General features: G+C 39.0%; 1 protein-coding gene across 3 annotated transcripts in view; it reads left to right on the top strand.

Moving 5' to 3' along the window:
* Positions 1-19,340, top strand: part of UNC79 (unc-79 homolog, NALCN channel complex subunit) — a 287,744-nt gene that overhangs the window by 98,001 nt on the left and 170,403 nt on the right. For all 3 annotated transcript variants that reach the window (XM_033191506.1, XM_033191504.1, XM_033191507.1), the window contains 5 exons: positions 4,336-4,400; positions 9,178-9,266; positions 9,903-9,943; positions 13,267-13,295; positions 17,486-17,715. In XM_033191506.1, the coding sequence (XP_033047397.1) occupies positions 4,336-4,400; positions 9,178-9,266; positions 9,903-9,943; positions 13,267-13,295; positions 17,486-17,715 (454 nt within the window). The remainder of the gene's footprint in view (positions 1-4,335; positions 4,401-9,177; positions 9,267-9,902; positions 9,944-13,266; positions 13,296-17,485; positions 17,716-19,340) is intronic.

The raw sequence follows: 19,340 nt of genomic DNA, 5'->3' as shown, positions 1-19,340 counted from the left end.
TGTCTTCAAATAGTCTTTATTTCATTCTCATTTTTGAAGGATATTTTCACTGGGTATAGAAGTCTAGGTTGACAGTTTTTTTCTTTCAGCCTATTAAAGATGTCATTCCATTGTCTTCTGGCTTGCATTGTTTCTGACGAGAAATCAGCGATCATTCTTATCTTTGTTCTCCTGTAAGTAAGGTGTCTTTTTTTCCCTCCTGGCTGCTTTTAAGATTTTCTCCTTACTGGTTTTCGTCAATTTGTTTATAATGAACTTTGGTGTGATTTTCTTTGCTTTTGTCTTGCCTAGGATTCATTGAGCTTCTTGAATTTGTGGGTTGTTTTCATCAGACTTGAAAATTTTTAGCCATTGTCTCTTCAAATATTTCCCCCTTTTGTTTCTTTTGTGCTTTAAATCTCATGGACTTGGAGCAAATACTTGAAGCAATCATAAAAATTTGGCTTTATACTAAGTAAAATGTATGTAAGGTAAAACTGCCTGAAATTTTCCCACAGTTCACTGAATCTCTATTTTTCTTCCAGTATTTCAGTTTGGGTAGTTTTGCTATGTCTCCTACTTCACTGATCTTTTCTTCTGCATTGTCTATTCTTCTATTAAGCCCATTTGGTGAGTTTTTCAAGTTGTATTTCTGATTTTTAAAGTCACATTTAATTTTTAAATTATATCTCCCATCTCTATCCTCATTATGCCTATCTTCATGCTTTCCTTTGCCTATGTTTATGACAACTATTTTAAAGTTCTTCTTTGCCAAATACTTCATCTCCGCAATTTCCAGGTTTGTTTCTGCTGATCTGTTTTCCCCCTGGTTATTAGTGACATTTTGCCTCCTTTTCAAATATCAAATAATTTTGACTGGATGCTGGATTTCATGATTGTTGCATTATTGAATGTCTGAATTTTGTTGTCTTCCCTTATAGTATGTTGAAGTTTGTTTTGGCAATCAAGTTACTTGTGGATTAGTCTGACCATTTCAAGGGTTATTCTTAGGTTTTGTTAGAGTGAGCCCAGAATAACTTTTTCTCTAATATTAGTTTGGCCCTATTACTAAGATGCGACCCTCCTAAAGTTTCTATGATTGCTCCAAGTATTTAGTGATTTCCCTCTACTCTGACTGGTTGGACCTTGAATATCTTGTACAAGCCCTGTATAAGCTCTAGGAATTGTTTAGCTTACAGAACCCTTACAGTTTTTCTCTATCCAGCCTCATGGAGTTTTACCTTACATACATTTTACTTAGTGTAAAGCCAAAGACTCAAAAGGACTCCTATTTAGATTTCTGGATCTCTTTCTTTGCATAGTTCCCTCTTCCTTCCTACTCTATTCAGCAAATTTCAGCCACCTGGCCTCTCTAAACTCCAGTTTTTGTCCCCTTAACTGAAAAAAGACCTTATTACTCTGCTTATCTTTCCCCTTCTAGGGCCAAGATCTGGAAATTACTATCAGGAAGAAAGCCAGGGTGATTGTGGGGCTCACTGCATTCTCTTCTCTCAAGGATCACTGTCCTGCACTACTTGGAGTCCAGTTTCTGAAAATAGTGTTTCAAATATATATTTTTTAGTTTTCTAGTTGTTTATGGTGGGAAGGAAGATCTAATGCCAATTTTTTATCATAGTTGAAAGGATAATTCTTGTCTGCTGTATTTTTATGCTATGTTTTTTTTTTTGTTATTTTTGAATGGTGATCTATTATGACTATATTTCCCACAAGATAAGGTATGCTGATTGTCTTTATATCAAAATCAATTGTAGTGCTTTTCCCAATTAGAAATACCTGTGTTCTATCCTCAAACATGTTGATTCAGAATATCTAACATGGGTTCCAGACATTATATTTTCAAAATCTTGACAACTGATTTTTGATACATAGCAAAACTTAAGATCATTGTTCTAGTAAGCTTAAATCCAATGTGGCTTTTATGAACTTAAATTGATTATCCTACAACCTGTTCTTAACACAACAACACTCAGTAAAAATAGAATGCAAAATTAAAGCAGATCTCCTCCTGGATATCTCCATTATCCACAAAAAAGCATTTATTTCTGGCAGAATAGAAGTCTTTAGAGCCCTCAGTACTGTGGCTGGTGCACACTTCAATTTGTTTTGCCTGTGCCATAGCAGTTGTTATATGTTTTGAATATTAATTCTGCCCATAAGTGTCATGAACTTCTGTAAAGCAATCTGCAAACATTCTCATAATACACTGATTTGGAGATGGTTAGCAGATTTTATCTTGTGTGCCAATTTTGTTTTGATTGGTGGTGACTTGTTGGAGCACAGTGATAAGAAGGATCCTAAGGCCAGTTCTGGACTCAGCAGGAAGGAATGCTGTAATGGATTAGTGATGTCTGTCATGAGTTTGGGATCAGAAGAATGCAGCACATGTTCCATGTTTTTGCAATTCATGTACTGGTTAAAGGCAGCCTTTTCTTCTATGTTTCTCTAATTGTACAAGAAAACTTGCTGCAACTCTTTATATTCAACCTGACTCTACCATATATGGGAAACTAATCTCATAGTTATGAAGCGCCTATACCCAAATTATTTCTTCATCAATCTGTTCATGTACTCATTAATTTCTTCTTCGTCACTCTCTAAAAATATGATCAAAATAATACTATCTTATTATAGTAGTGGTCTCTGGTCTGTATTTCTTGTCTTCTTTTCAAATAAATAGACCTGTTGTATATTTTAAAATTCATTGGTTCTGGTAACTACATTTCCCTGAATCCCCAACTAGACACATAATCTTATACGTGGTCTAACAATGATATAGAAAGTTTGAAGCTAGGATGCTCCTAGGTAGAAAATTTTCTAAAATGTTTGGAACATAAATTAGCTTGGATCATGAATAATATATATTTTTGAATTATAATTGAATACGTAACTAAGTAAGAATATCTTCTCATCTGCAAATTGCCATGTATTAAGATTAGGCCAACATAGTCCTATGAGTTTAAAATATGGCACTTTAGAAAAATGTCCTACTTTCGCCGGGCGCGGTGGCTCAAGCCTGTAATCCCAGCACTTTGGGAGGCCGAGACGGGCAGATCACGAGGTCAGGAGATCGAGACCATCCTGGCTAACACGGTGAAACCCCGTCTCTACTAAAAACTACAAAAAACTAGCTGGGCGATGTGGCGGCGCCTGTAGTCCCAGCTACCCGGGAGGCTGAGACAGGAGAATGGTGTGAACCCGGGAGGCGGAGCTTGCAGTGAGCTGAGATCCGGCCACAGCACTCCAGCCTGGGTGACAGAGCGAGACTCCGTCTCAAAAAAAAAAAAAAAAAAGAAAAATGTCCTACTTTCAAGCATATAAACCCCAAACCCCTTACATGTTTTTAATGATGGAATATTGTTAGCTAAGTGTTTTGGGCTACAGAATCATCCAGATGATAACTACTGGCTGTGATTCTCAGTCTGACTTATTACAAGTAACTTGGTTCTTTTCCTCATTCTGTGTGTATACTGAGCTTAGGAGCTGGGTATTAGCAGACTAGCAGAAGCTTAATTGGGTATTAGCAGACTAGCAGAGGTTTAGTAGGTGGACCACATGTAAGAGAGAGATGCATTTCATTTGGGCAAGAAACTCATCTTTCCAGTCTCCATGTTTGATGGGAATGGCATAGGAAATGGAATGGTAGAGGATGCCTTACTATTCATGTCAGTTGTTATCAATTTAAAATGCTTCCTGGTGCCAACAATCTAGGATGTTTAGCATAATATACTCTCATGGAAAGAGCAGAATGTCAAGCACCAAGAGATATAGGTTCTAGTCCTAGCTTATCATTCACTAACTCTGTGACCATATCAAACTACTTAACCTTGCTAACTTTAATTTATTCTTATTCTTATATAGAAATAATTTGGGTATAGGCGCTTCATAACTATGAGATTAGTTTCCCATATATGGTAGAGTCAGGTTGAATATAAAGAGTTGCAGCAAGTTTTCTTGTACAATTAGAGAAACATAGAAGAAAAGGCTGATTAATAATGAAGAAATGAGATTAATAATCTGCTGTACCTACCCTACAGAGTTGTTGGAGGATCAAGTGAAACCATGGTTGTAAAAACCTTTGAAAACTTATTAATGGCATACCATTGTGGTACTGTACATGCCATCTTATATTGGCTTATCTCTTATCCTAGGAAAATGGACAGAATTGTGTATCTTTGCTTGTCTTTTAAATTTTTTATAGATTAAAAAGGTGATTCTGCTAGGAAGCTTTCTGATGATGGTTCTATTTAGAAAAAAGAAAATAGTAAACTATCTGTTTTTACTAGGGCATGAATAATTTCACTGAGAAGTATTCATCAGTTGTGCTTTACTTTACAGCTTGGAATCCCATCCACTGCCAGCACATTGAATGCCACAATGCAATTAACAAACCAGCTGTGAAGGTACTGTTTTATTAGACCTGGTGCCATACTGTATTGCCAGTGGTCAAATTGCTGAATGAAGTGGACTAGATTGCATCCTTCTCTGTAAAGCAGAGGCGTGTGCTGTGTAGTAATTCCAAGTACCTCCATATTCAATCTGATTGTACTTTGGCAGACTGGTCAAGAGAGAGCAGTGAATGGCGTTGTCTGCAGTTTTGGCTATGCGTTCATAGCCGAGTGCTATGTAGCACTGAGCTAATTATCTATCAGAAGGATCCTAGTAAAATGTCCTTAACTGGTTTCTATGTCAGCTAATGAACTCAGGGAAATGTATTTTCTCTCTGTTTTCATGTGTATGCTACAAATCATGAGTGCTCATGCAAATTCAGGAGTAGTAGGACAAAAAGATAAAATCATTCAGTTTTAGCTTATATTACAAATATGACTTAACTGAAATGACTGAAAGGTGTCTGGACAGCATAGACATGGAAAGTTACATTAAAGGTCGAGAAACAGTGGTTTACAGAGTCAAGTCATTTTCCTAAGGTTGCCAGTTAGCATCAGAACTGGAGACAGGACCAGGTACCTGGACTCCTAACCTTATTGTCCTTCTACCACACCAGATTGGTTCTGTCCTATTATAACCTTGAATCTTGAAAGTTGAATGTGAAGAAAAATAGTCATACCTTTTAACAAAATTATTTATGATATATTTATTGGATACAAAGTATTTGGCTGGATGGACCTGTGTCTGGATTTGCAAGGTATAATTTTTATATTATTCGGGGTAGGAGTAACCTGAAGTTATCAGAGTTCACAGTTACTTTGGAGAACCAGGTGTCTTGCGGGTTTGCTTCTTTTGTTTTATAGATAGCCTGTAGAAAACCAAATACTAATAGAAAACTAACGCCATCACTTTATAGAAACAAAGTAGGAAAGGTGAAATGAGATCCAATAAAAATAAAAGAAACCAAAAATGTGTTTCATGAACCAAAACTGGCAGAGGAGTGCCAATAATAACATTGTCATCTAGATACATTATACTAACAAAGGATGGCCTTGTATTATTATTTTTAATCTCTGCTTTTGTTGAAGGCAAATTGAATGGATTAATATTAACAGCAGGTAATTGGCTGGGCGTGGTGGCTCAAGCCTGTAATCCCAGCACTTTCAGAGGCCGAGGTGGGCAGATTGCCTGAGGTCAGGAGTTCAAGCCCAGTCTGGCCAACATGGTGAAATCCCGTCTCTACTAAAAGTACAATAAAAAGTAGCCGGGTGTGGTGGTGTGCACCTGTAATCCCAGCTACTTGGGAGGCTGAGGGAGGGGAATTGCTTGAACCGGGGAGGTGGAGGTTGCAGTGAGCCATGATCACGCCACTGTACTCCAGCCTGGGCAACAGAGTGAGACTCTGGCACCGCCCCCCCAGAAAAAAAGCAGGTAATGATAACCCACACAATGGAAGTGTAGGCCCCTCCCATTCTATGGTATGCACCCCACTGTTGACCTTCAATAGACATCTGGGGTTCAGAGGTGCTCTTCTTTGGAGGATATTTTGAATTACTCACATGTGGATTCATAGTTTATTCATAGAGTTCCGCTCGATTTTTCACAATGATGAGACTTTCATGTTTCCTTCTTCTTATCCTTCTTTTCTTCCTCCTGCCTAAGTTATAGCTCCTTCTTTTGGGTCACCCAGACATCAACAAGAAGGAGTCCTTTCTGTCTGGTTTCTGCAGTTATTTTTCCTTGATTTTATGTCAGACTGCATTCTCAGGAGTCCTCTGATATCCTGATTAGTAATGCTTTCTGGCCTCCTACTCACTGAAAGCATCATGAATTAGATTTTCTCCTTCTTTTCTCGGCAAACAGCCCAGTCCATTCCACTGGGTTGGCCTCACTTTTCTCCCTGAAGCGAGTCAGCCAGGATAGGTCAAACCATCCACTTTCTGTCATTTTATAAAAATAGAGGTGAAATTCACATAATATACAACGAACTATTTTAAAGTGAATAATTTGGTAGCATTTAGTGTATTTACAATGTTTGCCAACACCACCTCTTTCTAGTTCCAAGACATTTTTGTATCCCCCCAATCTTACTTTCTGAACTCCAGTTTCCTTAAAGACCCTCCTTTTCTATTTTCCTTCTACACTTTGCAGAAAGATAGCATTCTTGTTAAGTCTTCCTGTGCTGGGGCCATTTTTGCACTACAATAGGTCTGGCTCAGTATTGCTCTTCCTTTACAACGTGAGTACGCCCAATCTACATCATCACCACATGACATGCAAATCAAGGGTATCCAACATCCAAATGCTTACAAAATAACATTAAGCATAAAGTTAGGAAATTTTATAGTGTGATGTTTAAAAGTTTAAAAAAGTTTAAAAGTTACATATATTCATAGTGAAAAACAATCAGTAATACTTATCAGAATGTTACTATGGATTGCATCAAGATAGAGGGTTAATGTGTTAACTGAATTTTCTTGTTTCCCTTTCTCGGTTTTCCAAAGCCTCTACATTGGGCATATGTCATATTTATAAACGAAAAAAAACCCCACTTATTAATGTGACACACAGATATGGACACATTAGTGTGGATGTAAACCAATCTGTTCAGAGTAGAACAAAACTCACTAGACCAACTACAGATCTGATGGGTCATGTTAAGTAAGTTATTTAAGAAGTCAGAGATTGACTAGCTAATCTCTAATGATTATTTACAGTTTTAGCATCCCAGGAGCTTCTCCTTTTGAGTGGAATGGAAAAGTATCTTTACCTGGGAGAGGTATCAATGACTCACTAAAAAAGAGGGTAGAGGCCGGGCGCGGTGGCTCAAGCCTGTAATCCCAGCACTTTGGGAGGCCGAGACGGGCGGATCACGAGGTCAGGAGATTGAGACCATCCTGGCTAACACGGTGAAACCCCGTCTCTACTAAAAATACGAAAAACTAGCCGGGCGAGGTGGCGGGCGCCTGTGGTCCCAGCTACTCGGGAGGCTGAGGCAGGAGAATGGCGTAAACCCGGGAGGCGGAGCTTGCAGTGAGCTGAGATCTGGCCACTGCACTCCAGACCGGGCGACAGAGCAAGACTCCGTCTCAAAAAAAAAAAAAAAAAAAGAGGGTAGAATAACTTATATAATACTTTAGAGGAGCTCCACATGGGGGGCATGGGAAAGATTTGGGGAAAATTGATTAATCTTCACCAAAAGCCTAATATCTCTGTGATAGTGAGCTGTAATGCTAAGCAAGAATGATTTACCAGATAGAAAAATATTATCTTTGTAATAGGCCGCAAAAATTACTTTTTATGCAAAAGTCAAGAGTTGTAATAGAATTAAATATGAAAATACGTTGGAACTTAAAGTTTATATCATACTCTGCTTTTGGTTTTACTTGGTTCTACTTGAAGTCCACTTTATGAAATACTTTGGAGCCCAGATAATTATCTAAGGCAGGTTCTGGCAAACGATGGCTCAGACCTAAATCTGGCCTGCTGCCAGTTTTTGTAAATGAAGTTTTGTTAGAACACAGCTATGTTAATTTTCTTACATATTGTCTATGGCTACTTTCATGCTCCAACAGCAGAATTGAGTAGTTGTGACAGAGACTGTGGCCCACAAAGCCTAAAATATTTACAAAAAAAGTTTGCCAGTCTCTGATTTAACACGCCCCAAGTAGTTACTCATTACATCTAAGGAAGCATGAAACTTATATGAGGAAAATTCTCACTCTGAGCCTTTGTCATCAATATATAGTATACAAATGTTGATGGTAAATTGAGCAATTCTAACTAGATTCCTCAATCATTGAAATGTCTGAGTTTTCACTTTGAATTACAGACTGTTTGGGTTATAAGCTTGGATAATTTCCCCCCTTCAAATTTGTGAGAACAACTAAGAAAAGAGTGTAGTTCCAGAAAAATTTGTGTATTAGGCATCTTAACTGCTGAATCAGCTAGCACATGAGTTGATTATTTTTTTCGAGGGTAGGAACAGAATTCAAAAATGGCTTTGGTAAGTTATAGAAATTTAAACTCATGCAAAGTACAAAATGCAGTTATCTAGATTTTTTGTTCATTTGACTTAAAAGATCCAGATACTGAAATATTCTGATGATCAACTGTGAAATTAACACTTTGCATCTCTGTGCTTAGGCTAGTGAAACCCAGCCATATCAACCAGTCCCAGCAAGGGCAAACAAATTATAGGTCACGTGTAGGAAATAAAAAACCACACTTGAAAAAGAACAGTTAGATGATTGATACAGAACTACGATTCCAGAGTAAGAGAAGTGAACCACTCAATATTAGATTTAATGCCAACTTTTGTGAATGAGGTATACCTTAAGAAGCAAAATTCTCTACCACTAGCATTTTGGTATCAGTTATGATTCTGAAATCTTAGTAATATATTTTCCTTTTCCCAATGAGAGACTACTGTTGTTTACCACTTTATAGAAGGAATTAGAGTGAGTAATATACTGCCAATTTGAGCAGCAATTGAACAAGATGATTATTTTGGTTCTTTGTGGAATGAGAGTGAATTTCTCGGCACTATTTATTACTTGAATTGCAAGTAACAGGAGAAATGAAAAACCACGGCAGCCACATTTACATCCTCAGGGTGGACACATCAGATAGTGCAGGGAGAAACATTTATTGGTAAAAAGGGTTTACTAAAAATATTTATTCCACCTTGCTTTTGGAAAATCTGTCATTATTGAAGCATTTGTGCTAAGAATCTAGGGAATGTGATACCCAGAAATAGGAGAGTTCATTCTGTCTTTTTATGTGTTTCAGATGTGTATAGACCCTTCCCTGTCAGTAGCGTTGGGTGATAAACCACCCCCGTTGTATCTCTGTGAAGAATGCAGCGAGAGGATTGCAGGGTAGGTATAAGAGTTCTTAAAGAAAAAGAAATAGAGCAATAATGAGAAGATAAAAATCATTTGGACTTAAATTAGTTGCATTACTAAAGTTTCTCACTAGCCTCTCTGATTTTTAAAGGTTAATTATTTTGATATTTAACATATAGCAAACTTTCATTGGGAACATTACAGCTTTGAAAAGTTGCAATATTTCTCTCCGTGTGACATGAGAAGAAGGCAATTCCACTTAATAAGTCAGCTGCAATTTTGGAGTAACCCTGTTAAAAAGGCCACAGAGAAAAACAGATGTAAAAGAAAACTGTGGTTTCCAAACATGACATATAAATTATATGGATTCTTTTTGCTTGTTTGTTTCACAGAATCACACGCAGCTTTGTACAGATCATGCAGTATTTTGGTTGGCTTAATTAGCATCTGGAAAGTATCATTTAAAGATAACTGAATATGATGAAGTGCCTATAATTTATAATTTAGCTGGAATGCATTAGACATTTTAAGAGTTTATTATGATGGTGCTCTTAATTATACTTCCTTTCTATTAAAAGCCTTTCAGCAATAGTGTGCAGCTTATAAACATTCATGTGGAAGGAGAATATTTCAATGAAGCTCAAAAATGAATTTTGTTTTTTTCAATAGGGACCACAGTGAGTGGCTGATTGATGTTCTTCTGCCGCAAGGTATGGTTTACTTAGGAAAGGATGAATAATGAGTCATCATGACTAATGACATAGTTGCTTTATCTCCTTTTGTACTATTTTATTGTACAAAGACAGTCGCCAAAGTATTGTATTCTATGAATATTCATTGATATGAAGCATAATATCAATGCCTTGCTTATAATGTACTCACACATTTAATAATGAGGGAAGTAGTATCATCCCTACCAGAATTAAGGGTAGATATTGGAATTAGGATTCCATAAGACTAAAGCCCTGCCAAATTATGTCTTCAGGGATTTTCTGTATCTGTAACAGGTGTTGTCAGTAATAAGATGCTGCGCTGGGTCTGATTAAGGAGAAGAAAAAGAATAAGGAACACCACCTGGGAGAGAGATGAATAATTGGCCTTTTCCCTGCTACTATTACTAGTACTGTGTTGTAGGGGAGAAATCATTGAATTTCTCTGAGACTCAGTTTCCTCATCAGTAAAATGAGGATAAAGTATATCTAGCCCATCTCAATGGAAAGACAAGATTTTAAGGCTTCTTGTAGTTTGTTGGAGTTCTCAAAGCTATGCCTTGTAAGTTGGTAGGTCCCAGACAGAGCATTTCTCCACATATGGGAGAAGCGGCTCTTCCAGCCATGTCACTGGAGGCTAAAATGACAAGGAAAAGTACTGACAAACACAGAGGAAAGATGAAAGGTGGAAAATTGCTGTGGGCATACTAAGTTTGAGTAGAGATCGGGGCACAGGAAGAACTCAATTGTATATGACTTCAGATGTAGAAAATAAATGGATTCCCATCCTGGCTAACACGGTGAAACCCCGTCTCTACTAAAAATATGAAAAATTGGCCAGGCATGGTGGCACCAGCCTGTAATCCCAGCTACTCAGGAGACTGAGGCAGGAGAATCACTTGAACCTGGGAGCCAGAGGTTGCAGTGAGCCGAGATTGCACCAGTGCACTCCAGCCTGGGCGACAGAGTGAGACTCCGTCTCAAAAAAAAAAAAAAGAAGGAACCATGAAAGTCTCATCATTGTGAAAAATCAAGCTGCACTCCTTGAATAAACAATGAATTCACATGTGAGTAGCTCAAAATATCCTCACTCCATTGGATTCTTGGGAAAAAAAAAAAAGGATTCATGTGAAAGGCTCATTTAAAAGGAAAACCTTACGCAAACTAAATTCTAAGAACTTTTTTTTTTTAATTGAAGGCCTTTGCTTGATAATTACACTTTTCGTAGTCTTACTTTTCATATTAGATTATTTATATTAGATTCTCAGCCTTAAGGGAGAAATTAATTTAGTGCTCCCCTCTGTAAAATGGAGCAATAATATCAGCCTCTATATTCTTCAAAGGCACATTTTGAAAATTTACATAAAAATATCTGTAGGTCAGGCGCAGTGGCTCATGCCTGTAATCCCAGTACTTTGGGAAGTGGAGGCAGGCTGATGGCTTGAGCCTAGGAGTTTGAGACCAGCCTGGAAAACATGGTGAAACTTTGTCTCTACTAAAAATACAAACAAACATACAAAAAATTTAGGAGGGCGGGATAGAAAAAACAATTTAGCCAGGCATGGTGACATGTGCCTTTAGTCCCAGCTACTTGAGAGGCTGATGTGGGAGGATCATTTGAGCCCAGGAAGTTGAGGCTGCAGTGAGCCGTGATCATGCCACTGCACTCCAGCCTGGGCGACAGAGGAAGACCTTGTCTTAAAAAAAAAAACCACCACCATCCCCAAAAAAACCTGTAAAAAGATTTGGGCTTATATGGGTAAATGTAACTTTTTTTCCTTTAAATTAGGCTTCTTATTTAGTGATCATCCACTGCTCTGAGGTAAAAGCCATAGTCAAGTTATAAAATACAAGTTATAAAATCTTTTTTAAATATGTCGCTGAGCAGTGATATTCATCTTTAGAGGAAAACTGGCAATAACTTTTCATTATTTATCTAGACATGTGACTCTAACCTCAGATGCTTCAAGATAAACTCTGGGATATCAAACTGTCAAATAACCATTAATTATACAAAACCAGTTTTTAAAAGTGAGTTGTAAATTTTATTGCTTTTTCATCCACTAGTTTAAGATTACCAGACAGGGTTTGGGAGACATTTGCCTTTGATCTTTTAAATAAATTGTTAACATAGACTATACTATAAATAAAGTGTTAGTTCATTTTTTGAGTACATACTATTTCAGAGAACATATTAACCGATTCTTGGAAGATTTATTTTCAAATGCTCTCCAGCACCAGTTTTCATGGAAATAATTGATGTGCCCACTAAAAAGAATTCTTATCCATTCATTAAAGTCAATCTCATATGTAGACAGTAGTTTGACAGTCTTGCTCCAACTGGTCTACCCGTGGGATTGAAAATCGCTTTCTCTTAACCCTACAGCTGGTTTTATACACGCGTGTTAAGAATGATATAAATTGATAATTTAAATCTAAGTAGTCCAAGTTAGTACTTTTTTTCTACCGTTTTGATATTGCAAATAATCGCATGGTGATGCTGTAAATATATCACATCAACCCAGTGTCATAGTGTAATGGAAAGAACAGTAAATGGGGAATTTGGAGACTTTAACTCAAGGTCTGCCCCTAGCATTGATAGCTTGTGTGACCTTGAAGAATTTAACCACAGTGGTTCTCAGTTTTGTCCTCTGTAATATGGGGAAATAAGATTAAAGTTGTTTGGCTTTAACAAGATTTGATTTCCAAGTCATGTCTGAAAAGATTAAATTACTTGTAAGAGTAGCAGCATGCAGGTGTTCTTAACCTCACTAAACACACACCCCTAGATGAAAAGAGATCTATTTCATGCTTTCTGAGGAAACTAGAAGCTAATAAAAGTAGATGATAATTTATGAGACAAGCAAAAAGCTGTTTGGGCCAAGTCCAGAGGTCGTGTTACTAAGATTTAAAAAATTCCCCCTCCATGGCCGCCCTTACTTAAAATGGGCTCTAGACCTAGCATGGAGGCTCATACCTGTAATCCTAGCCTTTTGGGAAGGAGGTCAAGGCAGGAGGGTCGCTTGTGGCCAGGAGTTTAAGAACAGCCTGAGAAACATAGTAAGACCCCATGTCTTAAAAAAAAAAAAATCAGCTAGGCATGGAGGGCCACCCCTGTTGTCCTAGCTGCTTAGAAGGCTGAGTCAGGAGGATCACTTGAGCCAAAGAGTTCAAGAGGCTGTGGTGGGCTATTATGGGGGGCCATTGCACTCCAGCCTGAGTGACAGAGTAAGACCCTGTCTCAAAAAATAAATTAATTAATTAATTAAAAATTAGAGGGGCTCTCTTTCTTTGTTGATATTTTGTGTGCCTTCCCCTTACAGCTGAAATATCTGCTATATGTCAGAAAAAGGTAAGAGCAGACCATTTGTGTTGTTGGGGCATGATTTATTGTGTTTGTATGTAAATTCATTTATTGACATCTGCCTTATTTCTGCACCATGGTTTCTAGTATGTGCATGCCATTGTATTTGTGGAGGGGGAAAGGAAATAATTTAGCATGCAAGATTGCCACATCCAAGTGGTCTCTATTTCCATTTCTGCTTTTGCTCACCCATCTTATGCACAATGTTTTTGTTCAGTAATTTGCAATAAAAGCCTATGTATAATTCTGGGATAGGAGTCTAATTAGAAAAAGGTTTGAATTATACTGCAATTTATGGTACTTAACTTTAGTTAAGGATATATCTTGTATGCTAGAAATCTTGATTGTTTTGAAGTGGAGTGCAAATAGTCCAATTTGTATATGTGAAAAACATACCCAGACTGACTGTATATGGACAGTATTTATTTATGTGTAAGTTGAACAATATATGTAGCTAAAGAGTCTTCCTTTAATATTTCCTTTAGTTTTTTAAATAATAGTTTCTCTAAACCATCTCCATCTTCTCTTCTTGTTTTAACAATCGAAAAGCATGAGAGGAGGCAGTATGATGTCATAAAAAAGAACTTTTGACTAGTTGGTTGAGATTCTTGGACTCAGGCTGGTTCTGTTCCCTCCTACCTATGTGGACCTTGCACACGTCATTTAAACCTTTTGGGATGTTGTGAGTAGGTATATTGGAGGGCTGTCTCTGTTATCTATGGATGCATAGCAAATCATCTGAAAACACAGTGTCTCATATGGCAACCAGTTATTTAATCACAGTTCTGTGGATTGGCAATTTGTCCTATGCTCAGCTCAGCTAAGCAGTTCTTTTGATAAATTACTCTAGGCTCACTCATGTATTTGCAGTCAGTTGGTGGCTAAGCTGGGATTGGCTGGCCCCAGATGGTCTCACTCGCATATCTGGGGCTCAGCTGGGATGGCTGGAATGGTGAGATGGGTGGGGTGTCTGGGCCTCTCTCTTTCCACATGACGTCTCATCGTCCAGGGGCTGGGCTGGACTTGTTCACAGGTGGCAGTCTTCTCAGAGAGTGAGAGAGTCTTACTCACTCAAGGCCTCTCAGAAGTCGCACAGCATCATTTCTGTAGCATTCAACAGGTCAAAGCAAGTTCCAAGGCAGCCCAGATTCAAAGAGTGGAGAAATAGGATTGTTGTGGTTATTGAAGGAGTGGCAAGAATTTTGTGATCACATTTAACCTACCACAATCTGTCCTTTGGACATAATTATTCACCTTCTATCCATATGCAAAATATGCTCACCATTTTATATGACCGCCACAAGTCTTATTCATTTATGGCTTCAGACTTAAAGTCTAGTATCTTGTGATCTACATGTGATATGTCACTGATTAAACTTCTTGGTAACTGATTCTCTTGATTCAGAGTCCTGTGAACTAAGAAGGAAAGTTATCTTCCCTCTCTGCACCCAAGGCACAATGTTGAGATAGGGACAGGATCATAGCAATAGGCTTCTGTTCAGAAAGAGGAAGGGAAAGCAGATAGCAGTCATCGGTCTATAGCAGCTCCAGCCACAAATACATCAACAGTTCCTCTGTCTCCAGGAATAGCATACTTGTCTTGATTACAATCTGGTTTTGTTTCCTAGAAGTAGTTCCCTAATCTGTTATTGTCCTCCCGAGCTCTTGGCTTCACTCTCTGAGGCATCTTTTCTTTTCAATAAGTAATGGTCCATGTTGCAGCTGAGTAACTTTCTCAGTCTGCTTCCTGCATGTAGGAGTTAGGGTCCCATAGACCTCTTTTCATTTAGAACTGCGTCTGTTTAGTTTTAGCTGGTGGTGCTTTTGCTAGTATGACTTTCTTAAAAACTTTGTGGGTTTTCAGTGAATCTCATTGGGGTCCTGTGCCCCTGAAAGCCACATCTTTAATTATTTTTGAGGCAGTCCTTCCTATATTTGGGGCATTTCGGTGTGCCCTTAAAATTATTAGAAGCCCTGTTATAGCTGAGAGGCTCAATTCGGCACCAGCTTATAACTTTCTGAAGCCTTAACAAACGATCTTAGAGTCATAGACCATATTCTTCCTTTGATCTTTATCCTGAGGCCATTCTTACTTTGAGAATCTTTTATAAGCTTGAGGGACTAGGATTCCAAACAGTTCTATTTTCTAAATCAGCATGTTTTGGCTCTGGGGACATACCTAATATATTTGACACCCAGGGTAGATCATTTTTTAACACTTCCCTTTTTATATGACAAAGTTATTTTTAGTGACAAGCTTCAAATTAGCACATTTTTATTGCTTATCCTTTAATAAACATTGTGTTTTACTTAGACGTTTATTTGGAGAACTTCCATTAAGTTCATAACAGTTCAGAATTGTTTGAGTTTCTCCTGGGTAGTTTGTATTCTACCTCTTTGGTACTGTATATTCCCTGAATGGTACATTTGAAATAAGCAATGATAGCATCATGATTGGAAAGATGAAGAGACAGACCTTAATTATTTCAATTCTGTGATTTTGTGAGACCACTTGGAGTTATTTCTATGTGTTTAAAATTCAAAACAGTGAAACAAAGTGGTTGGAGTGAACATTTGAAAACATGCCCAGCTGAATCTCCATCTAAGGGAAGCCTCTCTAGTTTACTTTGGAAATGAGCGAGCTGAATCCACATGGGTTGAGGCCTTTCAAATATATTATCAAAACTTAGTAGGAATCCTAGCAATTATTTAGCACTTCAATCAACTCAAGATTATTTTTGGGGAAATGTATTTTATTGCTGACATTCTTTAGAATAGATGGCATGTGGTAATAAAGCAGGTTGACTTTTAGTCGGGATTCCAGATATTATCATATACAGTGTATCCAGATACTTCATAAGAAATTGCTCAAAATTTAGCAGCATAAAACAGCAACATTTGATTATGTTCATAGACTCTGTGGATTAGAGATTTGGACAGGGCATGATGGAGATAGCTGAGGTATGCCCTTAAGATCCTTAGAAGCCATCCCCCGCAACCGGCTTTTTTTTTTTTTTCTTGTCTGTCTAAAAGAGTCTGTGGTGTACCATATTAAATTCTGAGTTCTTAAAGGGTTTTATATTCAAGCCCTTGTCATCATTTTTTTTTCCTACCGAGACCACATTTTCCTGATAGGTCCCTGGATTTGATGTTTGCCTTGAAACTTTTTCTTACCTTGAGAATCCTATGCTGGCTAGAAAGACTGTCCTGAGCTCAATATTTTCCCTTTAAATTCTAGGTGAAGACAGATTAATTCATTCTTTTATCTCCCTCCTCTCACAAGCTCCGAGTTCATAAAGGCTTAGAGTCTAACCCCCCCTTGGGGGTGTTCACATCTTCACAAGCACTATTGAAAGAGACATCGACTGTGTGGTGGTCGCATGTCTCATAGGCTTTGCACGTCTCCAATAGCTTCATGTGGGTGCTGCTTCACTCCTCTGCCTCCCGCCAGGGCAGCTTGGACGTAGCACCCCTGAACTTGGAAATGTCTTACGCTCCACCACTTTTCTCATTCCCATTACTTCATTTGTGGTGCCCTTCCTGCGATTGATGTCAACACTGACTCTGAAGGGTTCTGGCTGTGTCCGTCCCTGTGGTCTTCATAGAGTGCCGGTGGACATGGGAAAGCCTGGTTTGAGGCCATCACCTTGGCACAGCGCAGTCCCTGTCTTTGAATGCAGCATTTACCTGTCCTTGAATGAGACAAGGACAGAGGAGCTGCAGTGGAAAGCTACTCTTTGAGGTGCATAAAATAATTTTGAAAGAGTTTATTTTGGGAGTTAACATCATTTCTTTTCTTCCCTGATGTGCTCTGATGTTGCACTCTCTTGATCCATGGTTCTGTTTTTTTCTTTATATTTCTCCTGAAAACTCTTGGAATGTTAACTTGAAATAATCCAGAAAGTGTCCTCCTCCTCACTCCCCCCATGGCCGAGGTAACTTTACACAGGGCTTCCCAACACAGTGTCACTGATATTGAGAGCATTTCTACCACTCACAGGAATAGAAAACACTCCTCCCTTTATTTTTTAACGATGACTGAAATCTAGCTGGTGGGAGAATAACCTGCGCTTTGGAAACCAGTGGCCCTTGAATGTGTTGTCACACTTGGCCACTGATTCTTAGCCAAGTTTACCTCGGTGGTCAATTTTAATTGATTTCACTTTCTTGGCTTCTAGAACTGCAGTTCCCACGTTAGAAGAGCAGTTGTCACCTGCTTCTCAGCAGGGTGCTGTGGTCGTCACGGAAACAGGCCTGTTCGGTACTGCAAGAGGTGCCACTCGAATCATCACAGTAATGAAGTGGGGGCCGCTGCGGAGACTCACCTCTATCAGACCTCCCCTCCGCCCATCAACACGCGGGAATGCGGTGCTGAGGAGCTGGTCTGCGCCGTGGAGGCCGTGATCAGGTAACAAGCAGTTTCTTAGTAGCTACCTCTGACAACTCCACCTTGCTTTGAGCTAACCTCCGCACACTGAGATGTGCATATTTAATGCAACCTCAAATTCCCTTAGCCCAGCTGCTCACCTTCCCACAGTGTTGTAATGATGCTATTTTAATTCATGAATTCAATGAATATTTTTACGGATGCCAGTTATGTGCCAGGCACTATGCTGGGCACTTGGGAGGCAGGAGGGAATAAAATATAGTCTCTGCCCTTAAGTTACCTATGAAGGGACTAGAAAAACATAAGCATGCCATTGTGGTAAGGTTTGGTGAGCTCACTAATAGCCTTGGGGAGAGGGCGTTAGGGGAACTAAGTGAAGGGGCCAATCAGAGTGAAGCATGTGAATAGGCCTGACTTGACAGACAGCAGCATTAACCAGTTGGGAGGCGGGGAAGGCGACAAGCGCGAATTACCTGCACAGGAAACAGGTGTGGGACAACTCCAGGTAGTTCCATACCGGGATAAACCATGACCCTGTGGAGTCAGACAGGGACAGCAGGGACAGGTCCTGCAGGCTACTGGGTTTTTCTTCTTCTATCACATGACCCCCCCCCCCAAAAAAAAGGCAATTGAAATAACTTCTACACTTGCTCACTTTTTTGTCTGATACTCATCGAGGCAAGATTTTTTGTTTGCTTGTTTGTTTTTGTTTTGTTTTGTTTTGAGACAGAGTCTGTCTCTGTCGCCCAGGCTGGAGTGCAGTGGCGTGATCTTGGTTCACTGCAACCTCCGCCTCCCCAGTTCAAGCGATTCTCCTGCCTCAGCCTTCTGAGTAACTGGGATTACAGTTGCTCGCCCCCACGCCCAGCTAATTTTTCATATTTTTAGTAGAGACAGGGTTTCACCATGTTGACCAGGCTGGTCTTGAACTCCTGACCTCAGATGATCCACCTGCCTCGGCCTCCCAAAGTGCTGGGATTACAGGTTTGAGCCACTGTGCCCGGTTCCAGGCAAGATTTTCTTTTTTTTTTTTTTAATTAAAGAACCAATATGGCCGGGCTCAGTGGTTCACGCCTGTAATCCCAGCACTTTGGGAGACCTAGGCGGGCGGATCATGAGGTCAGGATTTCGAGACCAGCCTGACCAACATGGTGAAACCCCGTCTCTACTAAAAGTACAAAAATTAGCCGGGCGTGGTGGTGCCCGCCTGTGCTACTCAAGAGGCTGAGGCAGGAAAATCACTTGAACGCGGGAGGCGGAGGTTGCAGTGCGCTGATATCGTGCCACTGCATTCCAGCCTGGGGACAGAGCAAGACTATGTCTCAAAAAAAAAAAAAAAAAAAAAAAACAATTAGAATTTAAGTTTTAAAAGATAGAGGCCAAGTCTTTTCTGTTTCTCTTATCCCAGTGGCTGACACATAGTAGAAATGCAATAAATGTTTGTCAAATCGAACATTATGGAAAGTTTGAAAAGAAAAAGAAACACTCAGCCATACTGTTATCATCATCATCAGTGTTGCTTGTGTTCTAATTTTATTCAACTGTATGTTTTATTTCTATAACCATAATCACAGTGTATCCACAACTCTTTTTGAAATAACATTACACTATTAGCTTTTCTCCATGTCATTGTGTAGTTTCCATAT

Source organism: Trachypithecus francoisi, unplaced genomic scaffold (assembly GCF_009764315.1).
Source record: "Trachypithecus francoisi isolate TF-2019V2 unplaced genomic scaffold, Tfra_2.0 Lachesis_group3, whole genome shotgun sequence".
Classification (NCBI taxonomy): Eukaryota; Metazoa; Chordata; class Mammalia; order Primates; family Cercopithecidae; genus Trachypithecus; species Trachypithecus francoisi.
Note: the sequence above shows the minus strand (reverse complement) of the source record. Positions and strands in the feature narration are given on the sequence as shown.